Genomic DNA, 27,633 nt, shown 5'->3' on the forward strand with positions numbered 1-27,633 from the left:
GTGCTACTGACTCCGTGTGGGGTGTGAGGTGGGAAAAGACGCCTCTCTTTTTTCCCCTCGTGACCCAAAGCTGGCTCCTCGGCACCGTTTTTGCTGGGGAAGGAGACGGGAGACTCTCGCCGAGTCCCCCCACTTGTGTTTTGTTTTGTTTTTTTATCCTTAAGCGACAGTTTCCCTGAATTTTCTGCAAGAGGCTTGCAGAAAATCCCGCAAACTCCTGCACTGGAGATTGAATGCATCTAGCGGCAGAGCAAGGCCGTCGTCGGAGCTGGGTGCTGCACCCGCCTGCATTGAGCTGGGGAGCGTTAGCTGTCCGCACGCCCACTCCTAAGCCTCAGGAATTAGCAGGCGGGTTGGAAGCGAGCCTCTGAACACCACCACGCGGCCCCGGGCAGCTTTCTGCCCCTCCTGAGCAAGTTTTCAGATCGGTCTAATTTCGAGTTAATAAAAGAGCCCGGCTGGATTTACGGCCCCGCGCTAGCAGCACACGCCGTTTGCATTTTTGATATAGGGCGAGAGCTCTAGGTGAGGGCTGGGCTGAGATTATTTTGTTCGGAGCAGAAACTCCGCGGCTGTGAAAGCCCCTTAAATCAAAACGAGAAGAAAGCATTCCCGGCAAGCCCGCAGCCACGCTCCTTTGTGGGTATTTTTTGCAGCCCCGATCGTGTTCCCAAGAAAGGGGAAACCCTCCCTCCTCCTTCACCACCCCCCCAGCCCGGCTTCAAGTGGAAACCGCCTCGTAATCTGGGAACAAACAGCAAGGAGGGGGCTCAGAGAAAATAAAAAATATAAAAGAAATAAAAGAAATGACAATTGTTAGAAACCTGGCAGCACCTGAGGAACTCCGGAGCCCAACGGGCTGCAAGCAGCTCTGCGCGGGGGACCCTTGAGAAAGGGCGAGAACCCGAAAGCCGGCTCCGAAATATCCAAAACACCCCGAAACACCAAAATGCTGGCGATGAGCGGGCACCCCGCTGAACCTGCACCCTCGGGCGCTGCGCTGGGGCCGCTCTCCAAGCGGGGGGACGTTCTCCCACGCTGTGACCCACGGATATTTCTGCCGTGGCCCCAAGAAAGGGGGGCTCCGAGCCAGGCTTCGTGCATATTTGTCTGTATAGAATGTAGACGGACGTGTGTCAGACATGAATAAACAGGAATGAGGAGAGGGAGGGAGAATATCCCGGTTCCTCTCTCTGTGTAATGACTCCCCTGACTTTTCAAGTCGCCCGTTGAGAAGCAGGGGGCTCGGCAGCCCTGCCTGCCCTGGAAACCAGGTTGGGAGCTGCTCGACGCCCTTCCTCTCACCCACCCAAGGTGAAATCAAGTTTTGGGCAGCCCCAAAGAAGATTTTGCCGCTGCCCCCGAGCCCTCGCCCACCTTTGTGGCAGGCAGGGGGGGCTCCCTTTGGAACCGAAGCACCCCAGCGCCGCGGCTCGGCGCTGGGCGCGCTTCGGCTGTGATTTGCGAGCGGTTCGAAGGATCCTCTGGGACGAGAGGTGCTCCAAAAGGGCAATCAGCTCCATCAGCGGCTCTTCCACCGCAACACGCGATAGCTATACCGCTTGTGTGCCGCCTCATATACCCCGGCTGATGCCCAAATGAGCAAGTAGGCTAACGAAGCGAGCGGCGAGCGTGCCCGGCGCGGCGGCGGCGGATGGCTCGGCAGCACGGCTCGTCCTCCGCCAGCCTTTTCTTTGACGGGACCCGCGTTACCGCCGGCTGCTGCATATTTTAAGGCGTTATTAGGCAGCCTGCAGCCTCAGCACAGCAGCTCTGAGGCGGCCGAGGGGAAAAGCACGCAGCTATTTCTTCGAATCCGGAGGTGCTGTTTCTTCATTTTAATTGCTACAGCAGCCAATATGGCCAAGAAATCCTATTACGAGCTTTTTTGTTGTTTTCTTTTTTAGAGTAGGCGTTCACCAGAAGAGATAACTCTAAGAAATGCGAAAGCTGTTGCCAAACCTCATTGCATTTCCAGCGTGAGAGGCCAGGGTCAGCGCCGATTTTCTAAAATCAGAAGTAGAAAGGAACTAAAGCAAGTTTCAGTTCCTTATCTCCTCTGCGTATGGATAAAACAATTCCTTAAAAACAAACAAACAAACCCATATTTAATTGGATTTGAGAGGTTTTTAGAGAAATACGCTCTAAAGCCTCACCAAGCACTTCCAGTGCACCTTCCACAGGCTCTTGCCAGTCCCCCCCTAGCGCTGCACACGCAGGAGGACGCTGCGGTAGACGAAAACATCCACCGACGGCTTCCAGATAAATTTTGCCGCAGTGCATGCCCTTTCCAGCAGCCGCCTCCCCCGGTGGCCTTAGGCACCCATGTTCCAAGCCCTGGGCAGGAGGGAAAAGCTGCCCTCGCCCACCCAGCCCTTCGCACGTGGCTGCAGCTGCAGAGCGAGCCCCGGGGCTCCGGCGAGGAAGGGCGAGCAGCACGAGCGTGCCTGCAGCGCACCGGGGGCTCCCCTGCAAATGTTCCCCGTCCCCAGGTGCCTTCTGCCGGTTGTCTTCTTCCCTAAACGAACAAGAAAAGCCTCCCACGAAACACATGGCCCCAGCAAATTAAGGTGGGGATCTCACGGGCTCTGCCTCCCGCCCTCGGCACCACCGCTGCATCGCAAGGGCTGCACCAGAAGGGGGTTGGCAGCAGGGCTGAAGCCAGGAGCTTGCTGGCAGGCAAAAAGGATGCAGGGAAGGAGAAATCCAGGGGGAGAAGGCGGAGGACACCCTGCAGTAACCGTTTCTCTTCCCTGGCTGGTGCCACTTTGAAGCCTGCCATGTGCCATGACGGGAAGCGGGTGTTGCAACGCTCCCTGCAGCCGTGGCGCTGCAGCAACCAGCCCGGGGTTATTTTTATACCGTGGGGAGGGTGCAGAGGGGAAGAAAGGCAGCAAAATAGAGGAATTAGCCAGTCCAAGAAAAGGCGGGGGTGGGTGCGGGGGGGCAGGGATGAAAACCAAGCCCGGGCTGGGTGGGGTGACAGCTGCCCCGTGGCACCGGGCCAGCACCGGCACCGAAAGGGCATCGGGGAGGACGGCGGTGCGGAGCCGCGGCAGCGCCCGCGCTGCAGGAGGGGAGAAGAAGCCTGCAGAAAGCCCTTGCAAAAGAAAAGCCTTTCCTCCTCGTCCCCGCAAGGCTGCCTCTCCGTGCTGCGGTGCTCGTTGGCGGGCTTCCAGATTTGTTATCTGTTCTCTCCGCAGCGCGGCCGCTGCCCGGAGAGGCTTTGGGCACGGGCTGGGGGGGACCAAAGCGGCCACAGCACTAAAAGGCAGCTCGTGCTGAACGCCAAACCAACCGGAGGGGATGCGAAGGCGTTTTCCTGCGAAGAAAACGGCGTCTCTCCTCACATGATCGCTCTTTGGCTCTTTGGCACGGGCTTTACGGGACGCTTGCTGCGCGGCCGCGGGGTTTGCGCAAAGGTCCGGCGAGTCCTTCGGCATCCAGGCTCTTATTTCGAAACGGGGGGGATTTGGAAAGCTGTCCGGAGCCATTTCCATCTGACAGACAAGTGTCTGCGTCGCTTCAGCGCCGCGCACGTGCCTCTAATGCAAAGCAGAAGTGGCATCCGCAGAACTGGCAGCGAACCCCAGCCGGAGGAATGATAAAAGATCTTAACTTACAGGAAATGCTGCTATTAAATAATATTCAAGCCTTAATTATATTTTAAAACGGCCATTTTATAAAAAAAAAGAAGTTCTATTATAGTGCTTTTGTAGTTAAAGGTCTGTCAACATTTCCATTTTAAACCTTCATTTCTAGGGGGTTTATAATTTGGTCATAAAAATTCATTCTAGGCTGGAACTTGGCATACAGGGGCTCAGCCTAGGAGCAATATTTTTTATTATCCAATTTGGTTTAAATTGGTTTGGCCGTTTTTAAGTTATAGGAGTGTAAAAAATAAACGTTTACTGGTTTCAGATGCCTTCTCCAGCTTATTATTATTCAAAATTAGCTTTCCCCTCCCCACCTCCAAAAATACCTTCAGCAAGAGGTGGGAGGTGGCACTTCGCTCTGCCGACAACACACGAGTCACAACTCAGAATTAATTCACTTCTTTTGATGCTAACGACCTGAAGAGTTACTACAACCGAGCGCTACTTCGCCACGGACCCATTACGTGCTGTAAACGCTCGGGGATTTGTGCAGCATCTGCCATTTTGTGCCCGCTGCACAGGTACTGCAGCTGCGAAGGCCTTAATTGGAAATAAATAATTAACTCGGGAAACCTGCACTGCTGGAAAATAACGGAGGACCTTTAACCAAGATGTTTCTCTGCAGAATTTTATTTCAGCTGTGGCGGCTTCAAATAAAAAGCTGCAGATGTGAAGCGGGCAGGCACATACAGGAATTCCTCGCCACGGAGCCTCAGACATTTCCTTGGATTTAAAAACCAGAAGAGAAACTCTGGTTTATGGCTCAGCTCTTCAAATCACTCGGGTGCAGTAGGGACACAACATATACGTGCCTTCGCATGCTAAGTGCAGACAAGGGGTATCTGTGCCCAAGCATAACAAAAAGCTTGGAGAATTCTATTATTTTTTTTATTTTATTCTGGCTCCATCGTTAACGTCCCCACTTTTTCATTTTAATATTTGGCTGGCTCACAGGGGCCTCAGCCTCAGCTCAACCCCGCCAGGTTGTGACCCTTTCGGGCACGCAGGGGAGGTCTCTGTAACGCCTCCAAGGGCTCGCAGACGGATGGGAACTGCTTCCCGGAGGATCCAGCCCCTCGTTTTGGTCCCTGGGTGCCCCATGGCATCGCGGTGCTTGGTTCACTCGGGCAGAGACCCGGCATCGGTCACGGCACGGAGCCCTGGACGGGGAGCTTGTGAGTCCTGCTCTTGGCTTCCAGCTCTCACCAGCCTTGTCCTGCTTTGGTGACTGCTACCAGCCGCCCTGCTCCGCAGAAGCTGTTCTCCTGCTTAATAAGGCTCCGATTTCCTAAGCCATAACGGCTCCAACCTCATTAAATCGGGGAGGGGGGGGGGTAGGAGCCGGGATTCTTTAGGAAAAACACCCTGCGCCCATGGCCAAGGCTAGCCCCACTCAGCTCCCGTGCCAGGACAGTAACAATTGCTATGGGAGGACGGGGTGTCATAACTCTGCTTAATCACCGTTTAAATTCCTGCTTGCTCTAACAGCAGGTAGCCAATTGGGCTGAAGTTTCTCCAAGACTCGATTTTAACCCTCTGAGTGTCTCACGCAGCTCGTCTGCCTTCCCTTCGTGAGCGGAGTCTCAAGAGGCAGGCCCCGAGGAGGCTGTTAAATCAATGCACAGATATTTCTTTCCGTACGTGCTCCTATTCCAAGCGAACACATCCGTGCCCTGCGCACGCGTGGCCCCGGCAGCGAGCTCCAGCAGGGCTCACACACCCCTCTGGATCTCCTCCTCCGAGTACCGGTGGCTCCTGGCACCTTCGAGGCAGGGAATCTTTTCTTACCTTGCTTCACGCCGTAAGGGGAAGGACAAGAGAAGGACGGAAACAAACCCACCCCTTGGGACTGCCGTAAGAGCAAGATGCTTTGCTGTGAAGCAGATGGGCACTGCCTCCCTCTCACCTCCGGGCTGCTCTGCGCACCTCCCTACTCGCTCCGCTACATTATTCTGCCTCTTCCTATCACGCCAGCTTGTCCTGGCTGATCTGCTTCCACCGAAGACCTTCAGCCACCGAGACACCTGCAGGAACAGGGACAAGACTCGTTCCTCCTAGCAGCAGAGCTGGGATAAGGAGGCACCGGCACAAACCTCGGCTCGGGGGGGAGGCTGCGAGCCCCTCGGCAAACCTCCGAGCCCAGGAACCAGGCAGGTCCCAGGCCACCCGAAAGTTCGGACCACGACAAGGAGCGCTCACCGCTGGAAAGCTGCTCGGAGGGAGACGAGGGTCGTTGTGTGCCCCCTCTCCAGACCAGGCCTGGTATGAAAGGGATAATCTATATTCGTTTGGATTAAACAAGCTCCAAAACACACCTTAGCTTCAGTTCCGCATTTAACCAATCGCCGGAGCCATTTGTTGCCTCGTATATTACGAAGCAATAGAGATTTAAGGGATAATGGTCATGGCGGCAGAGTATACAAAGCAATAAACTGCTTTTGAGGTTGGTTAAATGCCAAGTGATGCTGAGGCCTCACCGCCATAAACATTATTTCTATTATATGACAAGATAAGAGGATACAATAAACCACAAAGAAGAAAAATCATTTTCTGGCCACGTGAAAGTTCTGGGCTCTGCGTTTCTCGGACGCTGCACGAGCATCACCTCGGCGGCGTGGGTTTAAGGGGAATAAATTGTTAAATTAAGGGGGGGTTTAAAAAGCAAACGATTGTTTGAGGAAATGGCCTGGATAACTGTAGTGCTGGAATTAGGAGCCGAGCGATGATTTGTGTCGCTTATAAAGAGGGGAATGGCACCAAGTGGGGAGGCAAGAGCCACGCAGAGTCTTGCTCCCAGTAGAATATATTCAGGGTTATGGGCCCTTCGTTAGTTTGGGCACCAGGAGCGGGCAAAATATCTTTATTAATAAAGACGGCCCTCTGTTACGATGCTTCATAAAACCTCCCGCATCCAGCGCTGCCCAAGCCTTCAGGAGAGGAGCAGGAGCTGTGGGAGAGGGACGTCCATCCTGCATCGCGCACAGCGCCGGCTCTCCCTGCCCAGACCAGGCACAGCAAAAGCCTTTCCGAGGCTTTCCGAGGGAGGGAACAAAACCCAGGCGGTGAGCGACTTCCCCCTGCCGCCACCAGATCACAGCAACGAAGCAGCACGAGCCCCGCCGAAGCCCCTGCCTTCCTCCCAGACCTTTGCTCTGGATGCCTTCGGCAGGCTGGCCGAAGCTTTAATTACCCCGTGTTAATGAGTCAGAGCTGTATCGTTACACAGACTTCGTTAATACCTTTCAACTTCAACGGCAACGCTTTGCTCTACAGCTCGCGCTTGGTTGCGCCAAGGCTGCCTTTCATCACTCAGAGTGTTTTAAATGGGATTAGGAGATTTTGCTAACGATTAGCAGCGCGCACTCTGCCTCCAGATTAGTTTCACCCAAGGCGTTCAACGAAAGCCTGACTCGGGGCACAGCTCCACGCCTCCCGCGGGCATTTCAAGGCAGCGGCGCGGGGCTCGCGGCCCCCTCGAAGAGCTCTTCAGAGGGGGCGAGGGGGAAGGGGGCCAGGGAAAACCGTGGCAGCTGTCCTCTCGGAGCAGAAACCGGATAAATGACCTTGAGAAGAATCCTCTTTAAAAGCAGTATATGCGGCGCATTTAGAAGTCAGCTGTGTCGCAGCAGCCTCGCCGTTGGGAAGCGATCGCATGCAGAATCCCAAAATAACACCGTTACAGACCTAGCAACCAAAACATGTTTACGTGCCCACTGAAAGCCCACTGCTTGTGACGATACGGGAGGGCACAGCGAGACCTGCTCGTCTATTTTTGGTGGCCGTTCCCCCTTCCACCCCCCCCCCCTCCGCACTTCCCTGAAAAATTCGCTTTGTGGCCTTTTTTCTACAGGGAAGGGACAAAGGGAAAGCAGGAAAGAGGCAAAAAGCACAGCAGACAGGGCTGGTGCTAGCTATAGAGGGGAAGAACCAGCTAACGATACAAAGGAATGACACTGGGAAGCAACAGATTTATTTTTCCTTTAAACCCAAGCGGGAAAATCACCACTGGCTTCCCAGTAATTGCCTGCAGTCTCCTGTTCCAATTAGCCTGGCTCTGCTCTCCCTTCTCCCGTGACCTGCCATGTACTGTGCGTCTCAAAGCAGCGTTTGCAGGAGGCAGATCACGGGTTTTAGGGAGAGGAAAAGGACCGGTGGCTTCCCCGTGCCCGTTCCCCAGGTGATCATAAAAGCCCGAAGCCCACCGCAGCCTGCTCGGGACCGCGGTGGCCCGGACACGGGGACTCCCTGTGCAATGGGAGCAGCCCTCCGAAAACAAACTTCCCCCCTCAAACAGGGAAATACCCAAGAGAGCTGAATCTGCAGGGATCAAAACATGCCAGCGGGTCAAAGGTTTAGAGACAAGAGGATGCAACAGAGGCATTGGAGCCGTGGTGGCCAAGGCAGCGTTCCGAAAATGATGACCGAAGAGGCAGAGAGGCTCAACAGCCAACAGTACCTCCCTTTCCAAGGGCTTTCTTCCTACGCAAGATGCACACAAAGGTCTTCAAGGATCAGAAAAAAACCTGCAAGGAAGTCTCCTCCAGTGCCAGCCACAGCCTGGCTCTTTTTTGGGCTGGGAAACATCTTCCTGTGCTTTCAGTGATAACACACCGTTTGTGTGCTGGGGTGAAAATCAAGTTACCTTCCAGAAAGCTCAAAACTCTGCATCCTGCCGACTCTCACAGGTGCCAGAGGCGTTCAGCACCCGTAGGAAGGCTGGGATCCCACGGATTTCACTGCCCCTGATACCTCTGCTTCAATCTTTAGGAAACGAGGGAACGAACTGAAAGAGGTGCAGCCACCTCTGACCCTTACTAAGGCTTCACTTTAACACCTGCCTACACGAATAAGCCATTTTTGATGGGGTGATCCACGGCAGCTTGCCGAGGGTCAGGTTTTAGTGCCAAAAGGCACCACAAGCTGCTGGGGAAACAATGCAGCACGTGCTCGAGAGCTCAAGCCCTGCAGACAGCTGCTGGCAGCCATCATCCCCCCAACATCGAATATTAAAAATAAACCCAGATCTGAAGCAGCCAACTGCACTTCCCTGTCCGGCTCATCTGGAGGATCCAATTTTACTCCACTTGCCCACTGAGCACTGATTTGGGCTGATCCTTCCACCATCCTTCCAGCCGGTACCACTGCGGTTTAGTGGCGAGCAGAATTTGTAAAGGCTCCAAAAAGCTTCAACATGAAGCTGATGTGGAGAATAAAGGACAAAAAAAAAAGAATCAGTTAGCCCCAAGGACCGTTAGGGGATGACTTGACCTGTCAGTAAACACCTACAGACATCAGAAATTTGATAGAAAGGGTTTTCTGTCTAAGAAACAAAAATTAATAAGATCCACAGCCTGGAAGCTGCAGCTGAACAGGTTCAGACTGGAAATAAGGCATAATTTTTCCTTACCAGAGAGAGCAATTAACTATTAGAACAACTTAACCGAGGGCTGTGGTGAATTTTCCATCACTGGAAATATTTTAAATCAAGCTTGGATCATCATTATTTAATACATGCTCTGGTTTGAACAGGTATTGAAGGACGTTCTAGGAAACTGTGCACGAGGTCAGGTTAGATCACAATGAATCATACCGGTATGAATTACCCGGATTCTAACATTTCAATATTAACATGAAGAATTGTCAGAATTACCCATAAGCAGCAGTCTGGAACAGCGAAAGGAGGAAGCAACCACCTTTATATGTCATTTGTGGGAGATTGTGGGAGATTAAATTTAAATACATTGTTGTTTGCCTTAATTGCTTGTTTGAATCCGATTTTAAGGTTGTATGATTGAAGTGCTCACATCATTAAGTGCTCAAATACAGCTAATACATTTTATAAATGACTTGCACAATTTCACAGGCAAAGAAGTTCAAGATAAAAAGCAGCTTATGAAAAAAAAAAAAAAATCACCTGCAAGTGGATGGAAAATGCTTCAGATGAGACTAGTGCCAGAATGACCAAAATGCTAAGGAGTCGTAACTGTGTATTTTTTTTTTAATATCCCCAGTCCCCAGGAGTTTGCAGATGAGGTTTTTGACCCATTTCTGCACTATAAAAATAAATGCGTCACAGAATTCACATGCGGTCTCTGAAGACATGCCCCGAGGATGCAGAATTATCTTTAATTCCAATTAAGAGACCCACAAGAGGCTCTGAAGTATTAAATACCCCAAAGAATCGCGCTGGGGACAGGAGTACCACCCTGGGATCGGTCAGACCTCCCAGATGCGTCACAGCCACAACAGTTTGGCAACCTGGCATCCAGTGGTTGCAGCCAGGAAAACAGAGTGTGTGCAGACCGCTTAATATCTAATTAAAACCCACAATTCCCCTCTCCCTCCACCATAAGAGCTCCAAACGCTTCGGAACAGACCAACCCAATTTTTCTTGGACTCCACAGAAGCCCCGGTTCCTAATAAATCCCATTAAAACAGCCCCAACAGTGGTTGCACAATCCCCCTGTCCCTCCTGTTACTATGGCAGGAAAGCTACCAAACTGCTACACCACTGAGAGACCCCAAACTGGGCTTTGGTAAAGCACTAATCTCATCAAAATCCAGCAAAAAGGTGCCTTCCCTGGCAGGCACGCTGACAAGAAGGGTCCTATTGCTGCAAAGGGGATGTGATTCATTCAAGGATAATCATTTGCCCTAAGAAAGCCAGCAAAAGTTTTGCAAGGCCGTAGCCAACCCCAGCAAGTGGGCTGTGGAAGTAAAAAATTCACAATGGGTCTTTCTTCTTTTTCTTTTTTTTTGGCGAGCCCAAAATAGTCCAGGGCAGTTTGGGGTTCGCATAACACGAACCATCAACTGTCACATTCCCAGCTGCTTTACAGAATATGCCACGGCAGCTAACTCATCCTGACAGAGAGCGAATGCCTGTCCTTTGGTTAAACAGCCTTGAAAGAAGATGAGCAACGTTATCAGAAAACATTAACGGGAGATCAGCATGTTTCCTCTGGGCTGTGTGGGTCTCAGGGAAAACACCGACAGAATAACAACACGCCGCAGAGCCAGGCAGCTTTCATTACTTTGGAGTGCCTGCACTTGCTCATAACCTGGATTTACACACTGCAAATCCTCTGATCTGATTACCTCCAGTGATCACGTAAAACACCGGCTTTAAACTCTTTGCCTCAGTGATAAAACAGCCACTTTGATTCACAACGACACATTCACAATAAAGTATACTGTAAACGTACCTGTCCGCAGCCGGGGGCATTGCACACAAACGGCCTGTCGTCTCCCATATTTCATGCAGCTCAGCTAAGCTGGGGAGAAAGGAGAGAAGAGGAAATTGTTAAATAAGCTAAAAAAAAAAAATATTAAAAATCTCAAGAGCAGAAGCAGCCCTCTGCAGGACCGTCATTAATCACAGGGAAGGAGGATCTCCTTGTGCCCTAGATCGCCATCAGGGAAGAGAAATTAATCCAACCCGAGTTTAAGTCAGGCTTCGGAGGGCCTGGCTGATTTTTCACGTACGAAGTGGAAGAGGCAGCGTGGCTGGAAGGGCTCATTGGGAACCGTGACAGTGCGACAGCGCGGGCCACCGGCCAGGACACGAGCACTTGTCCACGCCTGGGCTCCCTCCAAGGCCCCACCAGGGACTCTCTGGAGGGCCCGGCCACTTTCTGCTCTCCACGTCTCAGTTTCATAGAATCATAGAACGGCCTGGGTTGAAAAGGACCTTAAGGATGATCTAGTTAACCCCCCTGCTCTGGGTAGGGTTGCCAACCACCAGAGCAGGCTGCCCAGAGCCACATCCAGCCTGGCTTTGAATGCCTCCAGGGATGGGGCATCCACAACCTCCCTGGACAACCCGTTCCAGTGCCTCACGACCCTCTGAGGGAAAAACCTCCTCCTGATATCTAACCTAAATCTCCCCATCTTAGTTTAAAACCATTCCCCCTTGTCCTATCACTATTAACACATGCAAACAGGCGTTCCCCATCCTGTTTGTACGCTCCCTTCTATAGGCCGCAATGACGCTCCCTTCATGTACTGGAAGGCCGCAATGAAGTCTCCCCGGAGCCTTCTCTTCTCCAAGCTAAACGAGCCCAATTCCCTCAACATTTCCTCACAGGAGAGGTGCTCCAGCCCTCTGATCATCTCAGTGGTCCTCCTCTGGACCTGTTCCAAGACCTTTACATCCTTCTGGTGCTGGGGGCCCCATGCCGGCACGCAGCATTCCAGGTGGGGTCTCACAAGAGCAGAGCAGAGGGGGACAATCACCTCCTTCTCCCTGCTGGTCACCCCTTTTTTAATGCAGCCCAGGACATGCCGGCTCATGTCCAGCTTCTCGTCCAGCAGGACCCCCAAGTCCTTCTCCGAAGGGCTGCTCTCGAGTTCTTCTTCGTCCAGTCTACATATTTCTATGTATTTCCTCCCCTGCAGGACGGGGACAACGCTCATCTCTCACAAAGAGGTGCCCAAGCCCAGCAGATGTGCACAAAACATCCCAATAACCACAGGCAGAGGGTGTTGAGGCTTCTGCTTCGCCCTCCCCTCGGATTGAGGGTAGGAAGCACGGACACACGAGCAGAGACAGTGACAATCTCCAGGAGGAAAAAAAAAAAAGAAAAACGCACAAGCAAGAAGCGAGCAAATAAATCCAAGTCCTCTCTACGTACAAGTTATATTTTCAATGGGAGAGAGCTAAAATTTGTCATTTAATTAATTAAGGGATTATAGGAGTGGTGCTCCGTTTTACAAGGCAATAATCTGGCTCCCTAGTGGGTAAACTACAAGGCTGGTGGCAGGGGTAGTTTATCACAGATTATAGCCAAGGATAACAAAACACTCAGTCCTATTATGCTACAAGTGAAGCTATTCTTATTAATAAAAAAAAGAAGAGTAAATAAAGTAACCCCCACCACCTCAAATTCAAGAAATAATGGTTCCCTCCACCCACTGATATTTTTACAGCAGGATTTTAAAAAGCCGTAATAAACCAAATGCTATCTCTTCGGGGGGTTTGCTGTGCGAACACGTTCTGGCTGTTCGCGTCGCTTCCAGCATCTCCTCCTCCAAGTTCAGCGCTTGGCTCCAGCCACGCATGTCAGCCTGCTACAGCCAAGAGCAGAAATGAAACCAGACCGCGGCCAGAAGGCATTCACGGAGACACAGGCTCTTTTAGCCAGCCTTTTGCATTTCTAACCATGAATGCACGCATGCACGCACGCGCCGAGCGGCGGCGGGAGGGTGGGGAGACTTGTTATTTTTAGGAGCTATATGAGAAAGTGTCCGAAGAACGCGACTTCACGGCACAGGGCGAGCGCAGGGGCTGCAGAGAACAGCCCCCTTTGGCTTTTCTTAAAAAAGACACAAATATAAATTTGGCTGAATAAAAAAGGCTATTTTTCGATGCGCGTAGCTGAAGTGGGTGGCTACCCGAGGTGGAATTCCCCACCCCGAGCCCTGGTTCAGCCACGGCACAAACCAGCAACAACCAAAAGCTACCAGCAAGGAGCTGCCAGCCCTTCTCCCCACAAAAGGGAGAGACGTCCACGACACCAGGCTGCGTTTGGATTTATGAAGCAAAAAGCCAGGGCCTGTGCAAACACGGACTCACAAAGGATAAATAGCCCTCTCACAAATGTAACGGGCGAGCGGCCAAAACCTCCCTAGCACAGGGCAAACTTCACAATAAATGCAACGAATACGGCCAGAAACAGCCCAGCAGCCCACCAGGAAACCCCCCCTGAGGTGGGATGGGGCTGGCAGAACTTGAGGGTGCCACCAGCCCAGCGCTAGAAGATTAAATCGTGATGCAGGCCAGCCTTGAGGTGACCCAGCAAGATGGGTCTCAGTGAGAACTCATGAAAAAAGAGGAGTTCGCACCATCCTGAACTTCCCCCAAGCTTCCCACTGGGAACTTGAGAAATGGATGTGCTCATCCGTTGCTTCTGCTGCTAGACAAGCAGGGAGCTCACCTGCATCCTTCCACAACCGACTGCATCTCTTCCAAGCAGAATCACTTCGGTGAACCTGCTGCATCCTACCGGAGGTAACCCAGCAGCTGCCACCGCCTGCTCCGAAGGCACAGAGAAGCCCAGGGAGCTGAGGACGTTCTACACGCAAAAGCAGCCTCTACCAAGGAGAGGCGAGGAGGTTAAATGTTCCTGTAACACCGAGCCTCTGCTCAGATCAACTCCCTGATGCTGCAAAGAACAGAAGCAGAAAACTCTCGACACGTATTTTATCACCAGCACTTGAGGTCCAGAAGGATTGCATCTGAACCTTCAGTGAGCTCCGCAGAAAGCTGCAAGCCGGAGTCAAGAGACAGGGCTCGGGCCTTTACGACGGAGTCCTAGCAGAAGGTAACCCAATTAATACCTTTTCTGTAAGAAAATAACAGAAATCAGATCAGACATGAAGGACACATCCGCTCAAAGACTACTAGTTATTTTACGGCCTGTGTAGCACAGCAGGGGTAAGACTCCTGTACAGGGATACAGACCGACTGAAGGGCCGGGTACGCCAGTGAGGAGGTCCAAAAGGGGAGGCTGTGCCATCATGCTTAGAGCCTGCTCCCCAAAAACCCCAAAACCTCAATTCCTCTGCTAGTCCACACCACAGCCAGCAACCGTCAGCGATGACGATGCTCCAAAGTGAGAGCCGTGGCACCGAGGCAGCAGCCAAGTCACCGAGCTTTCAAGGAGAGTTGCAATGCCCCTTGCTGTCAGAAGCAGCCTGGTGCTGGAAGACTTTACATCGCCCTCGGATGTTTAAGCTCCGGCGCGTGGGATGAGGTTGGGGATGGATTTGTTTCATCAACAAACAAAGCTTATTGTGCAACACGTAGCATAATTATCGCGGAGGGAGACTGCTGTATTTCGCAGGGCAGCCGACGCTGTGCTGTTTTAATTAGCACAGGTCAGGGATCCGTCCTTACCACTGTCACTTAAGCAGTTGCTGCCTTCACCAGCAAGAAAAACGCGAGGTAGGCAGACCCCGAAGTTCATGCTTCTGATGCGGATAAAAGCTGCCTGAGAAGTTAAAGAAATGGATCAGCTGTCACTCTCGGGGTTTTGATAACCCGAAGCGAAACAGAGGCAGGAAAAACAAAACAAAAACCCAGCGGCGTTTCAGGCTGCCTGCCAGCTCCTTCTGATAGCATAACAAGCAGCTCTATTAAAAAAAAATGGGGACTAACACGCTGCAAAACCCTCAGTTTACTTGATCTTGCAAAATGTCAAGAGGATTCACTCATTCTTTACAGAGAGATTTAGCTGCTCGTTCACTACGGAATATGACTGGTATGTACATACATGTGCTCAGATTTATATCACATTTAGTCAGGATAAATTGCTTCAATAAATTCTTTTCTTAAGAACAGGCAGAATAAGCAGATGATTGGATACTGGGAACACATTCTCATCCCTCTTCCTGCAGCCGCGGGACAGTATTTCACTGTTTTGATGATTTTTAGCATGTTGGAAACAGCAAGGGGAAGCAAAGAAATGCAGACAGATTACTGAAGCGTGCTTCAAAGTTCTGTCAGCACAGACCTGACAAGCAGCTGCCGTCTCATGGAAGACTCAAAAGACACTTTCTAGCAAAGACGACCGCGTTCCACGAGCCCGTATGTGTTTTTCTCTCTCTGGCATTACTAACTCATGCTATATTTGCATGCAAATAACCTCCAGGCTGTCTGCAAGGAAGAAGTAAACCCAAAGCCACACTTCACAGCAGCCTCGAGTGTGTGTCGTGCTGGTAATCGAGCACCCCTTGGATTTTGCATGGGGTATTTAAGAGCACAAATTTTCTGAAGAGGAGCTGGTACAGAGCAGCGCTCTCAAGGGGAGCGACTCCTCTGCAGCAGGCACAGCAGGCAGGAAAACAGAACAAACACGAGCTTTGCTTCCAAGGCTGCACCTGCCCTACAGCAGACCTCATTCCCACCTGCAGTTCCAACCTGTAATCCCTCACCAATTTGTAATCCCTTGCCAGAGCAACTGTAGAGGATGTTTGCAAAGGGGCCAAGTGCAGCCAGAACAGCCACAACCGCACCACTTCTCCAGCGCCGCTTATCCAAGGGTGTCGGCACTGACAGAGCAACGACGACTTTTTCCTGAAGTTAATCTTGTTCTCTGTTCGTCGGGGACATCGCCTCTTCCTACTCCTGGCAGGAAGATAAATGAGGAGTATTACGTGAAGTGGCTCGGTGCACGCCAGGGCTGACATCAAGGTGACACGGGAGGCGCGTGCTGCGATAGCGCCCGAGAGACGAGGGGCTCTTCTGCACGAAGTGAGGCACGGCCCTTGTCCCGTTGCCAGCTCTGCCACTGCTTCGCGTTAAGATCTTGGGCACCCCGCTTCCAAATGCTCCACGGCCTGAGAAGACGAAGCCTCGGGAGGTTAAACACACGGCCAGGCGGGCTCCGTTTACTCAACTGCTGCACGAACCGTGTTCGCAGGGCGTGAAGATGTTTAAGGCTGTGGCTCCACGAGGAACTCGCCCACAGAGCCTTTTGCTCGTTCGGATCCTTCGCTGGGAGGGATTGCATGAGTCTTTAAAAGCAAAAGTAATCAAGTCACAGACGATGCATAATAAAGCTCCGTATTTTGTCGTACGTGCTGTCAGGCAGTGTCCATTAACACGAGAACATTTCGGACAGCCCGAGGCCTTACTGATAGCAGAGGGCTTCCATTAAGTTCTGAAGAACTAGGAGACATTGTTTTGGAGATGATTATTGGTCTGATGAAGAAAGAATAGGAGACGATCTACTTTATTTTGATGTTTTGGAAAATCTGAGTCAAGAACGCGGCGATGCAGCCACCACATCGCTTCTGTGTGCAGCACGCCAAGCCTGCCGCAGATTGCTTCATAAATAATTCCGTCAGCAGACCCACCTGAAACTTGCTGGGAGAATTCCCTCGCCAAGAGTCGAGAGAATTAAAACAGAAAACCCTCAAACAAATCAAAATATCCAATTAGCACCTACAGAACTCAAACCGTACAAAATCCCCCCAGAACCGCTGAGGCTCCTAAGTGACAAATCTATCACGGGCTGAAGCCGGGCACGAGAAGGCTCCCAGCAAGGACAAAGACAGCAACTCACCCTGTAACGGCCTTCAGGAGCCCTACAGGCTTGGATTTACCTGCACCGAAGAGGAAGCTACTTACCACTTTCGAAGCGTTTTCTCCTCTTAAAGCTTAAACCCGGCAGAAAAAGGCCTCAGGGCTTCAGAACTGCAGGTGAAAGGTATTTGAAGCCGTGTTTTAACTAACCTGGTTCCAACGTCTGCCGTGGGCAGGCTCAGCTCGTAACCCAGGCTAGCCGTGAGGATCCCTACTCTAGGCAAGCCCCTGCAGAGGGAAGGCAGAGTGAAGAGTTTTGCCCTCAGCAGAGGCTGCAGATGGAGAAACATTTGCTTTTTTTTATTGTTTTTCTAATTTGGAGACACACGACCATGACCCCCCCCATTCTGGGGACGTAAAGCTCCAGTAAAGCTCCACGGGCTTTCCGAACCGCTGCTTTTGAGGTCGCTTTGCTGTTATCCTTCCCTGTGGCTCTGCCGAATAACACGGGAGCGCAAAGGAGGTGCTGGGATGGGAAGCAGGAAGATGGCCCTCCTGCTCTTGCGTGTCAATTTTTCCTGGAAACAGGAAAATTCGGCCTTTTCCCACCGGATTTCTCCATCACCCCTGCTGCCCACCACCATCCACACGCACACACCGTCATCCCAGCCCCATACCACCTCCCTGGCTGAGAGCATCAGTAAAAGGAGATTACTACATTTACTATGTATATATTTACTCTACATTTACTACACATTTACTTGTAAATCCCAGTAAGCACTAACAAAAGGTGGGCTTTTTGAATTCAGCAACGAACCACGATCAAGGTGGGAAGTTCCAAAGAGGTTAAAAATGATGTCTGTGTTCACATACAGAAAGGGTGACGCTGAGTGTTTTAAAACACACGTTTTACACACCAAAATGGGCTCTGGGTACTTGCTGGAACCTCTCCTTCCTGCCCAACGCGACGCCTGAGCTGCCCACCGGGTCCCCAGTTCATGAGGAACTTGACTGGGACGCGGGGCTGGGGAGAAGCTAGTTTTGCTTACCTCAGTAATGAAAATTTCCACTTTTTTTTTAAAGTTTAATTCTTCCTACAGACATTAAAGTCAGCCCATATGCTGCTCTCCCCCTGGTATATCAGTCCATAAACCCAAGTAGTCCCAAAGCACGTTAACTAGCCCATTAAGAAAAAAACTAAGCCCGTTATCCTAGTCTAGACAGACACCTAGGGGTAATATTTTAAGTCCCTTAGAAGGAATTAGATGTACTACATGCATCAACAACAGCAATGAAAGACCAGCCTTCCTGAAAAGGACTTCCCCCGGGATGCGTGTTGGCACCTCGTGGAAGCCATTCTACAAAACTTCCATTTGGAAGCAGTTTGGGGAAAGAGGCAAAAAGCGGGATGTGGGTTTTCAAGCTCACGTCGGGCGTTTGCGTGACCCTTCCTCCGAGAGCTCTGCATCCTTCCACATGCACTAACCTGGCTTCAGAGCGGATCAAGGGTTTCTGAGCTGTGCCTGTAGCCACGGGACAAGTCCCAGCTTTGTGGCCTGATGCCACAGAAATGGCTCGAGTCGGGCTCTTCGCCTCCTTTGATGCTGTTCCCTGCAGCCAGGCTTTCCCAAGCACACGTCCCTACAAACATCCCGCGTTCCTCGGGGCGAGCCCAACGGCACTAACCCGTGTCAGGACGCAGGTTTCTTGTTCGTAAAGCTTCCACGGACCTGTTCCGACTGAATCACCGACAAGTACCTGAGGTCTGAAAGCAGCCTCGAGCCAAGATCTGGAGCTCTGAGTCATGCCTCCTCCGGTCTGCAACAGTCACGAGCAACCTCAACCACGAAGAGAGATGCCAGCACCTCCTGCACCCAACGCTGGCACCCTCCCAGCTCCCACCACCCAGAAAACGTTTTTTTCTGGATCGCCTCAACCCCCCTCAATCAAAAAAAACCCACAAAAATCCACAAAACTCATCCTTAAATCTGAAGATGGAAGAAACTCCCCGGCCACTTACTGCTGAACGTTGGGGCACAGAATGAAAAATGCTCTAAAAATAAGGCCCTATTGTTGTACTTGCATGTGACTATTGTTATTGCAGGAATGCTTGTGCCCAACGCTCTTACATCTGTGTCTTGCAAGACAAGCTGAAATACTTCAAATCCCAGGGAATGCTCGGGTGTATGCAGAGATTGGTCTGCTTTGGATTTGCCAACACAGCCCCGCAGCACAGCTCCCTGCTCCAGCAGGAACGCGCTTCCTACTGTACCAGCACCGGCACATTTATGGCTTATCCCCATAAATCATAAGGATAAACTTTACATTAATATGACCACAAAATTAAAGCTAGAGGTTGCACCCGCTATGAAACAAAACCAGAAGAGCTGCAGAGCCGCCTCCCCAAAACAGGCTGAAAGTGGAACAGAAAACAAAAGCGAACGGCGGGCTCTGCTGCCACAAGGCTCCCTCTGCCACCACTTCTTGGCTAGGAAGAGCGGAGCGAGCAGCAAAATGTGGTAGGAGGAAAAACTGCTGCAGACAGGGCCATCAGGAGGCACCCAGGACTGGTCGTAAGTCACGAGAAGACTGTCAGGGAAAGGTGCAGTGCAGGAAGAAAAGGGCTCTTGGCTTCCAGCAGATGAACGCGCGTCCTGGTGCCGTCGAGCATCCCTTGCTCCACGTTCCAGCCGTGCAGGAGTTTTCCCCCGGTTATTTTTCAGCCTCCAGGAAAAGGCTTCGGTCCCCCGCCGCGCCCTCGCACCCTTCAGATTTGCAGCCTCCGAAAGAACAAACGAGTGCTGCACTGAGAGAAGGGGCAGTTTAGGGAATTTCAGCATAGTTTAGGGAATTTCGGCCTCTGTTTGAAAAGCCTGCCGGGAGTCATAGATATGGTGGGAGGGGGGCAAGGAAAAAATCAATCAGGCAGGGGAACCGTGCCGGTGCCTCGGCGTTGGGAGCCCTGCTGGCACCACGGTGGCACTCAGCACCCCAGGAAGGCTCTCACCAGGACTCCAGGTCTGGGGATTTGTCTGTTTGCAAGGAAAAAGAGGGTGCCCGAAGAGCGCAGTGCAACCTGGCACAGGTTCTATCTGTTTGGCTCTCCCAAATCAAAAAGCACCCTTCGCAGTCAGACCTAAAACTCGTCACGGACGTGCAGGAACAAGCCCGAGCAGAGGTGCAGCTAAAGGTAAGGTGTCTTTCCACCGACAGGCAGCACAGAAAACCTGTTTGCCATCGTCCCAGGCTGTTAAATAGGGCAAAGAGTTTTCAAGAAGGGTGGAGGGCCCGGAGCAGGCTGCAGCTTTTGTAAGAAAACGACAGCACTTAAGCCGACAGCAGGAGCAACAGCAGCGCTGAATCCGAAACGGTGCTCTTAGAATAATCCCTACATTTACCAAAAAAAAAAAAAAAAACAAGAGGAAAAAGGCTTCGCACAGAAGGCTTTGTCAGCTGGGATCACCGCGAGGCACGAGCCGGGTACCAGCGCTCGGAGGGGCAGCAGAGCCTGCCTTCTGCCTTCTCCTCCATCACGGCACCGCGCTCCTCGCCGTCCTGCTGCTGGCGCGCCGGCGTAACGGGAGAGGTAAAACAGAGCTAGGAGTTAACTTTTTTTTCTTTTTTTTTTTTTTTACGAGACTGAGCTACATGGGATTAATTCTCACAGACTAATGAGTCACAAGGCCATCCCAGATCAATTTGGGTAACTTTGTTGAGACCTGGGAGCTGTGCCAAGCGCATTAACAACCAGAGCCACGATACAAACAAGCCTATTCAAACACAAATGGGGCTCAAGACACTAGCCCGAGCCCCAAGGACAGGCAGTACACTGCTACTGGGAAGAAGAGATAAAACCACAATAAACTAGATTATTATAGATGGCTGCACAGAATCTGTGCTGCAGCATACATCTTCCTACCGAGGAATACACAAGATCGCAGGCGGGCTCGGTACAGCATCCGTAATTGCCGCTGGGAGCTGGAAGGGGGAAGGTTCACAGCAATCAAAAACCAAACTGCTTTTGGATAAGTACGAGGGAAAGAAAGTCGGAGCGAGGTGGCCATTTCTGCTCCGCTATCCAAAAGAGAAGGAAGTGCAAGGCACTGCCCCAAGCTTTCAAAAATAGTAAGAGATTTCCCACTAAAATGCAAGGAAGGAAACATGTTGCTTTGAGACCGTTCCAGGAAAGGCTCTTTATTATTTGTCTAAGTGCAGTCATTAACAGCTCTCGGCCTCGAGTTTCCTGACCATCAGAATGAATATTCAGGACGCCGGGCTCTGCTTGGGTTGGGACCAGCAGGGTCACAGAGGCAGCAGCACCCAGAAAAGGCACGGAGCGGGTCCGATCCTTCCCACCGCACTCGGCTGGGGTTCGGGGTTGGCGTTCCCCACGCGGCCCTGGATGAACGCCCAGCGCCGCTGGGATGAGGCGCGGCGCCGCGATCCACCATAAGGTGCAATAAAGCGAAGAGGTCAAGCTCTTCCTTTAAAAAAAGGAGGGGAAAAAAAAGGCAGCATTTCACTCTTAGATTTCCACGCCGCGGCGTCGGCCCTACGAGGGAGGCAGAGGTGCCCAACCTGCCTCCAGGCCCTTCCCAAGGTCAGCTTGGCCCCTAATCTCTACTGGGGAGCGGCTGCCGACTCTCCAGCTAAATTAGGTGCCTGCAGGGATTTAGAACAGCAGCTCGATCCGCACCCTTGTGTGCCCAGATCTCCGTTTGTCGCCGCCTGCCCTACGCCCAGAGGTGTTCCGAGAGCTTTTCGGTTTCGCCCGGAGGAGGCCCCCCAGCGAGGCTGCTGCGAGCCCTGGGCTCTGACTTCAGAGTTACGCCGGGGTGCGAGGGAAGGAGCAAGAACGTCTGCTTTGTAACCAAACGGCCTCGAGCAAGCTTAAAATCGTCATCGGGGCAAGAACGCCAAGAGCCGGCGCTGGAAGATCTGCTCCATGACCCGCCGACACTGCCTGAGCCTGATAAAGCAAACCCGACTGCATAACCTGGGCCGTTGGTGTGATAAATGATTGCAAGGAGGGAAAGGCGAGGTGCTAAGACCCAAGAGGCACTACCTACGTCCTCGCTGCTTGCCTGCAGGAGCCTCCCAACAGCCCTGGAGCCGCACCGCTCCTGCGAGCACCGTTATCAGAAGCACGACCTTTCCTACCAGCCGTGAAGTTTGGCCCCAAAACGGCTTAAAAAGCAGCTATCAGCACGGCGAGGAACAGATTAACCGCCCGGCTGCAAACAAGGGTTATCTCCACGTGCTTTTGGGAAGGGGTCAAACCTCACATGAAGCCAGAGCCACGAACCGGGAGGCGTCCTCCCCCTGACACGCAGGCGAGGGGACGGGGAGGCACCGGCAGCGTCCTGCCAGCCCCAAAACAAACTCCAGCAAAAGGATTAACGCGGGCCCCAACCCGGCGGCACCAGCCACAGGCGACCGAGCGGGGACTAGAAAAGCTTTTCCCCGCGGTTAGATCAACAAACCCCCTCGCTGGGAGCTCCGGCCGGCCACAATGCCTTTTTTTTCCCAGCCCAGCTTCCACCAGTCCTCCCAGCTCGCCCCGTTTAAAACTCTTACAGACGGCAACGAGTTCCCAGTTACCATAAGAAGAAGCCTCCTTTGCTAACGTTGCCTCCACGTTGGGGTCTGGCAGAATAAAATAAAAGGAGCCTCGATGCCCAAAAGCCTCCTGGTGCTGGCCGGCCTCCAGATCAGACCTGGCCCGGGCTCTGCCTCGGGCAGGAGCTGTCGGAGAAGCCCCGCACATCCCCGACAGCACTCAGGGAAGGACCCCGGGGTTTTATTCTAGAGCAGCCCTGAGCTGCTGGAAGGCACGACCAAGAACCAGAAGCTCGAATCCTCTCCGGGGTGACCTCCTGCTAACGGCAAGCTGGGGCACCCTGGGGTGCAGAGAGCTCCCGAGCGCTCCTCGGGGTGGGTGTTTGAGGTGGGAGGAGGTGAGACCTGGCCTGGCTGCCGGCAGCCACCCTCCTGCTCCTCCTTCGGCAGGAAGATTCCTGCGAGATCAGCAGCTGCTCCCCCTCAGATGCCCGCCGCAGCTCATCCTGGCAAGGTTTCTCTGGTTAGGTACCAAGGAACAGATTTCGAACACAAGGCCAAAGGGTCCAGAAGCCTTTGGCGAACACAAGGCAAAACCCGACGTAAAGCGACAAGTCGGCGACTTCCCCGGGCAAGGCGGTGGAGAAGGACCATCGCCGCGTCACCACCCGATTACTCACCCGCCAGAACTGCGCTTCCCCTTCCAGTCTCTGGAGAAAAGGAGGGCTCTGCAGAATACCCCGAGGTATCCGCGCCAAGACAAGAGGGAGACCGCGCTGCGAGAGCCCAGCAGCGGGCAGAGCGGGACCCCCTGGCAGCACCTTGGTGCTCAGCATCTGGCCAGCTCATCAGCCAGCCTCACCACCGAGGAGCACCGCGGCGTGAGTTCCTCATCCACTGCTTGCTCCGGGACCTCCTCAGGCACAGGAGGAGCCCCTGGAAGCCCCTACCAGAGGTACGTTTGTCCCAGGGAGCAAGGTGACAACCACCTGAGCGTGAATCCAGAGCGATGGCAGGCGAGGGCACGCTCGTACCCGGAGCTAAGCCGACGTGACGCAGCGCAAACCCTCCCCACAGTCTCCAGCAACCGAATTTCCCCCCCGTCACACAACCAAGGGAACCCCCGCAGGCTGCGGAGAGAGGCTCTGAGCCGACCACCAGGCAGGGAAGGGTTTTGGCATCGCCTCCAGCAGGCTCAGGCTCGTGGCGATGTCACACAGAAGCAGCAGGAGCTCTAAAAAGCACACGGGCAGCCTCGGGATCTCGGGTCGCCTTCATTAGCGGCGATACATCTCCAGCTACGCGCGTCTTCACAGCAGGGACCACGTATTGCAAGAGATCTACTGCAGGAGAGAGAAATAACTCAGGTTTAAGAACGGGAGAAAAACCTAAGAGAGCCACTGTTCCTTACTGAGCGGGGATAATTACAAGAGAGCCATGACAAGCCTTGGAGAGCACGTTGTTTTATCGAGGAAATGCCTAAGTGACCTAGAAACTGAAGTCCCATTTCCTGAAGTTATTTATCCGCTTAAGAGCCCGCGTTTCAATGAAAGTGAGAAGAAGAAGAAAAAAAAAAAGCTGCCGAAAACGGGACTTGAGAGCCCGAGTCAAACTTGAACAAATCCTCCCTGCGACTGCGTGGTTTTAAAGAGATCCAAGTCAAGGCTGCGCGGAGCTGAGAACAGGAGAGCCTCTTACGTAAGGGACTACCTGTGGATAAAACGCCTGCCCATGAATTAAAATAACTGGAACGGCATCCGGGGGACAGGGGAAAGGCACGAAGCTCTGGGGTGCGCGCGGGGCCGTAAAGTGAGAATATTTTGTGTCCCCCCCCGTTATTATTTATGCCGCGGGCGGGCGTTTTTATTTATTTAGCATTCAGAGGCGCACGCATTTTACAGCGTCATTATTCGATACGCGAGCCCGAGAATCAGAGGGGAGCAAGAAATAATTCCAGATGTCAGCCACGTCGGGAAATTGGGTACGTGATTGGGAGCCGTTCAGCTGGAGCCGCGTTCTGCACGAGGAGCGGTGGCGTTCTGGCGGCGAACAAAGCGACGATTTCCCGGCTAGAGTCCACGTAACTCAAGAGGTGAAACCTCGCCCGGATGGAGGAGATGGAGCCCTACATGCCGACGGCCACGCCGTGTGTCCCAGGGAGCTTTCCGAAGGCAGAGGAGGGGAAGAAGATGAAAAACACCCACGCGAAGACGAGCTGCTGTCCCCTTTGGGGCTCGTCCCCCTCTGCTCCTCGGCCGCTTCTGTTTTCCCACCGCCGAAAACCCGAAGGAGCAGGGAAGGAACGGCGAGGCGACCTTCGGATCCCACTGCGACAGCAGCGGAAGGTGGAGGGAAAACTTTACCTTTCGTTAACGAGCAGGCTAATTAATTGGCAGCGCGATCGCCATCTCCCTGCGCTCGGCAGCAGCCCAACCTCGCTTTCAAAGCCCGCGAAGGATTTCCAGCCGCGATCGGTGGCAGCGCTGGAAACGAGGCTGTTTTCAAAGGCGCCCGGTTGAAATAACTGCGAGCATCACCGGCGAGCGCAGCGCTGGTTCCCCGCGTTTCAGCAGACTCAGCACCGGCAGAAGTATTTGGCAGAAAGGCCCAGAGCCGCGCTCTGCTCTGTGTCAGGTTCACTCGCTTCGGAAACGGTGAAAGGGGGGAAGAGAGCCCAGCCTGGTTCCCCAGGGCTAAACGCACTCCGCTGGGTATTGCTTATTGCCCAGCGCTGCCAAGTCCACCTCCAGCCAAGTCCGTAATGCACCGAAGTTTATGAAAGGCTACTTTTTTTTTTTTTTTTAATATTATTTTTAATAGTAACAACGGTATTCGGAGCAAGGTCTCTGCCAGCCAGGGCTGAAAACGTCTCCAAGAAAGAAAAAAAAAGGGGGGAAAAAAATAAAGAGCAAGCTGCGTAAGAGCTGGGCCAGCAGCAGCACTGCAAGCGTGGCCGCGTGTAAGGCAGGGAAGCGTTGAACCCTGCAGCTTTACCTGAACTAAAACACGAGCGTTTCGTACCAAAGGAGCTGGAGCGTCCCCTTTTTTTGGGAGAAACGGGGAAAAAAAAGCCTTCGCCCAGCTTCTCCTTCAGGGTTTGCACGGTCGCATCACAAAGAGAGCTCAGACCTCAGCCCCGCAGAGCGTGCACGGAGAAATCCCTGGGGTGGGCGCGGGGAAATCCCTGCGGTGGGCGCTCCGAGGGATTTCCCAGCCCGCAGCTCGGCTCTGTCTGCTCAGCGCCCAGCTCGCCACGGCCGGCACCGCCGCGTTTTTCAGGCCCACGAGGCCGGGCAGCTGCGTGGCATTCGGCAAAAAAAGTTCAACCCGCGGCTGCTGGAGCTCACTGTGCTCGTCCCCTGCTCGTGTCTGGGGACAGAAGAGCAAAGTGGGGGCAGGAAAATCCCCCCCCCCCCCCCCCCCCCCCAGCTCGGCCTCTCGTCACCACCCTGGCCAAGCGTGCAGGGGGCTCAGAGGGAAGAGGGGCGACCCCCCAAGCTCGTCCCACCACACGGTCAGCCCGCGTTGAAACCCGGCGCAGCCCCGGTGAAACCACAACCGCCCTTGGAGCTGTCGGAGGCGCCGAATTCATCACCTTTCGAAAACAAACGTCCAGCTCTGGCACGCCTTACAAAGCGGCACGTGCTACCAAAAGGCTGCGCCCCGGCGGGTTCCTTGCCTTGGAAGAAAACCGCCAGGGTTTCATTCGTGCCGAGCGAAGCGAGCGAGGAACCTCGCGGAGGACGAGGCTGAACCACAGAGACCCGACCACACCACGTTCCCAGACCAACCGCGGCGAAACGCACGGCAAGGATCAGCCCCGAGGAGGGAGAACAGGGACCGGAGGAACGGCAGAGCTCGGGGACGGTACCCAGGACCCCGCGACCCCGTCCCGCGGCTCGCTGGGACCCCCACGCGGCCTCTTCGCCTCCAGCCCCCGCGAGCTTTTTTTTGGGCTAAGCCACGAAGAGAAGCGGGACGAAGAGACGGCGACGCGCTGCAGGATTTGTCGGGCGGACAAAAATGTGAGACATCTCCCGGTGCGAGGCGTGAGCATTGCGCCGAGCGTCGCGCTCAGAAGAGAGGCTACAGAGGTGCTTTTGTTTCCTCCCCTCCGTGCAGCTTCCTACGCACCTCCACAAAGAGCTGCCGCTCGCTGGCTCCCTCGGGGAACCCGGTCCCCGTTCGCATCTCTGCTCGGCCTCCGCTCCCCTGCCCATTGTGTTACGGGTTCCTTGAAGCCAAAAACAAGACGCGGGGTTATTGTAACACGGGGAGGAAAAAAAAAGAAATAGAATGAAAGGAGTTACAGGAAGCAACAGGTCCCTGAGCCCGAAGGTTTGTAACAAAAAACGTTTTCCCCCAGCGCCGGAAAGGCCTCGCGGAGCGGCAGCGTTGTGTTCGGGTGCTGAACGCTTGGGGGAGGAGCAGCTTGGAAAATCTGGCCTCGTTTCTAGGTGCTAGAATGTCAAAAAAATATATAAGTGAGAAGGGGCCCAGGGAAAGTCAGGAGGATAAATAAAACCAACCCGAACGCAATAAAGCATCGCATGCGATGCGGCAGAAAACGAATCCAAACCAAAATCCAACGCAGAGATCCTCCGCTAACGCGCGCTGCGAAAGCCACCGGGCACGGCGAGGCGTGCCAGGGGCCCAGCACGTTTCCCTTCAGCCGTTTCAAAAGCGTTTTCACCACGAAAAGGCAGCAGCAGGCGCTGGGCTAGGACGGTCCCGGTCGGCCCGACCGCTGGAAGAGCTCCAGCTGCTCCCGGCCACCTCGTCGCGTGGCGCTGGGGGGACCTCGCCGGCTCCTGCTGGCTCGAGGAGGCTGGAAGAGGGACTCGCTTCCAGCCCCACAGCGTCCAGCTGCTCTCAGAGCTCCCCATCTTCCAAAAGCAGGCGAAGGAAACCTCCTGCCCGCCCCACGCCACATCCACGAGCCCTCTTCCAGCCGGCCTGAGGTCGTTCTCCTCCGCCAGCCGGCGTCCCAGGGGTTTCGGAAGAGGCGCGAGCGAGGACGTTAAGGAGAGGCTGGGTTCCCGAGGCCCCGTCCTTTGGTTTTTGCCAGCTCCTACGCCGCACGCCCGAGCCATCACCGCCGCTGCCGGAGTCGTGCCACGCCGCTTCCCAGCTCACCCGGACCGCGAACCGCCCCGGCTTCAGGACGGCAACGGCGCCTGCGACGCACCAGGAGGCGGCCGGCAGCGGGACCCGGCGGGGAGTTTGCTTTCACCTGACGGCTCCAAAAATCGCGCAGGGATAAGGAAAAATCGGAGCACTACACGCCTGGGAAACGCGGGAGGAGACTGGAAGAGAAGGGACCTCGAGGAAGCAGAAACGCGAGCAGGAGGCTGCGTGGATGTCAGAAACGCAGCGGGGGAAAGCGAAGTC

At 53.6% G+C, this 27,633-nt stretch overlaps 2 protein-coding genes across 4 annotated transcripts in view; both read right to left on the reverse strand.

Moving 5' to 3' along the window:
* ATF7 (activating transcription factor 7) overlaps window positions 1–26,438 on the reverse strand; it is a 60,083-nt gene extending 33,645 nt beyond the window's left edge. The window contains exons 1-2 of one of the 3 annotated variants that reach the window (XM_035308914.1): window positions 26,377–26,438; window positions 10,862–10,930 (exon numbers count right to left, since the gene is read on the reverse strand). In XM_035308914.1, coding sequence (XP_035164805.1) covers window positions 10,862–10,909 — 48 coding nt within the window. In that variant the 5' untranslated portion in view covers window positions 10,910–10,930; window positions 26,377–26,438. Of the gene's footprint in view, window positions 1–5,586; window positions 5,643–10,861; window positions 10,931–11,301; window positions 11,314–26,376 lie in introns of those variants that run through there. The other 2 variants (XM_035308915.1, XM_035308917.1) reach the window with 2 other exon arrangements.
* LOC118155577 (E3 SUMO-protein ligase EGR2-like) lies at window positions 1,885–5,578 on the reverse strand. The gene is made up of 2 exons (XM_035308919.1): window positions 5,445–5,578; window positions 1,885–5,262 (listed from the first exon to the last, which is right to left on the reverse strand). Exon 2 carries the CDS (start codon window positions 3,498–3,500, stop codon window positions 2,580–2,582), a length of 921 nt encoding a protein of 306 aa, XP_035164810.1. The 5' UTR covers window positions 3,501–5,262; window positions 5,445–5,578; the 3' UTR covers window positions 1,885–2,579.
* Window positions 26,439–27,633: the final 1,195 nt, after the last annotated feature.

Source organism: Oxyura jamaicensis, chromosome 33 (genome assembly GCF_011077185.1).
Source record: "Oxyura jamaicensis isolate SHBP4307 breed ruddy duck chromosome 33, BPBGC_Ojam_1.0, whole genome shotgun sequence".
Classification (NCBI taxonomy): Eukaryota; Metazoa; Chordata; class Aves; order Anseriformes; family Anatidae; genus Oxyura; species Oxyura jamaicensis.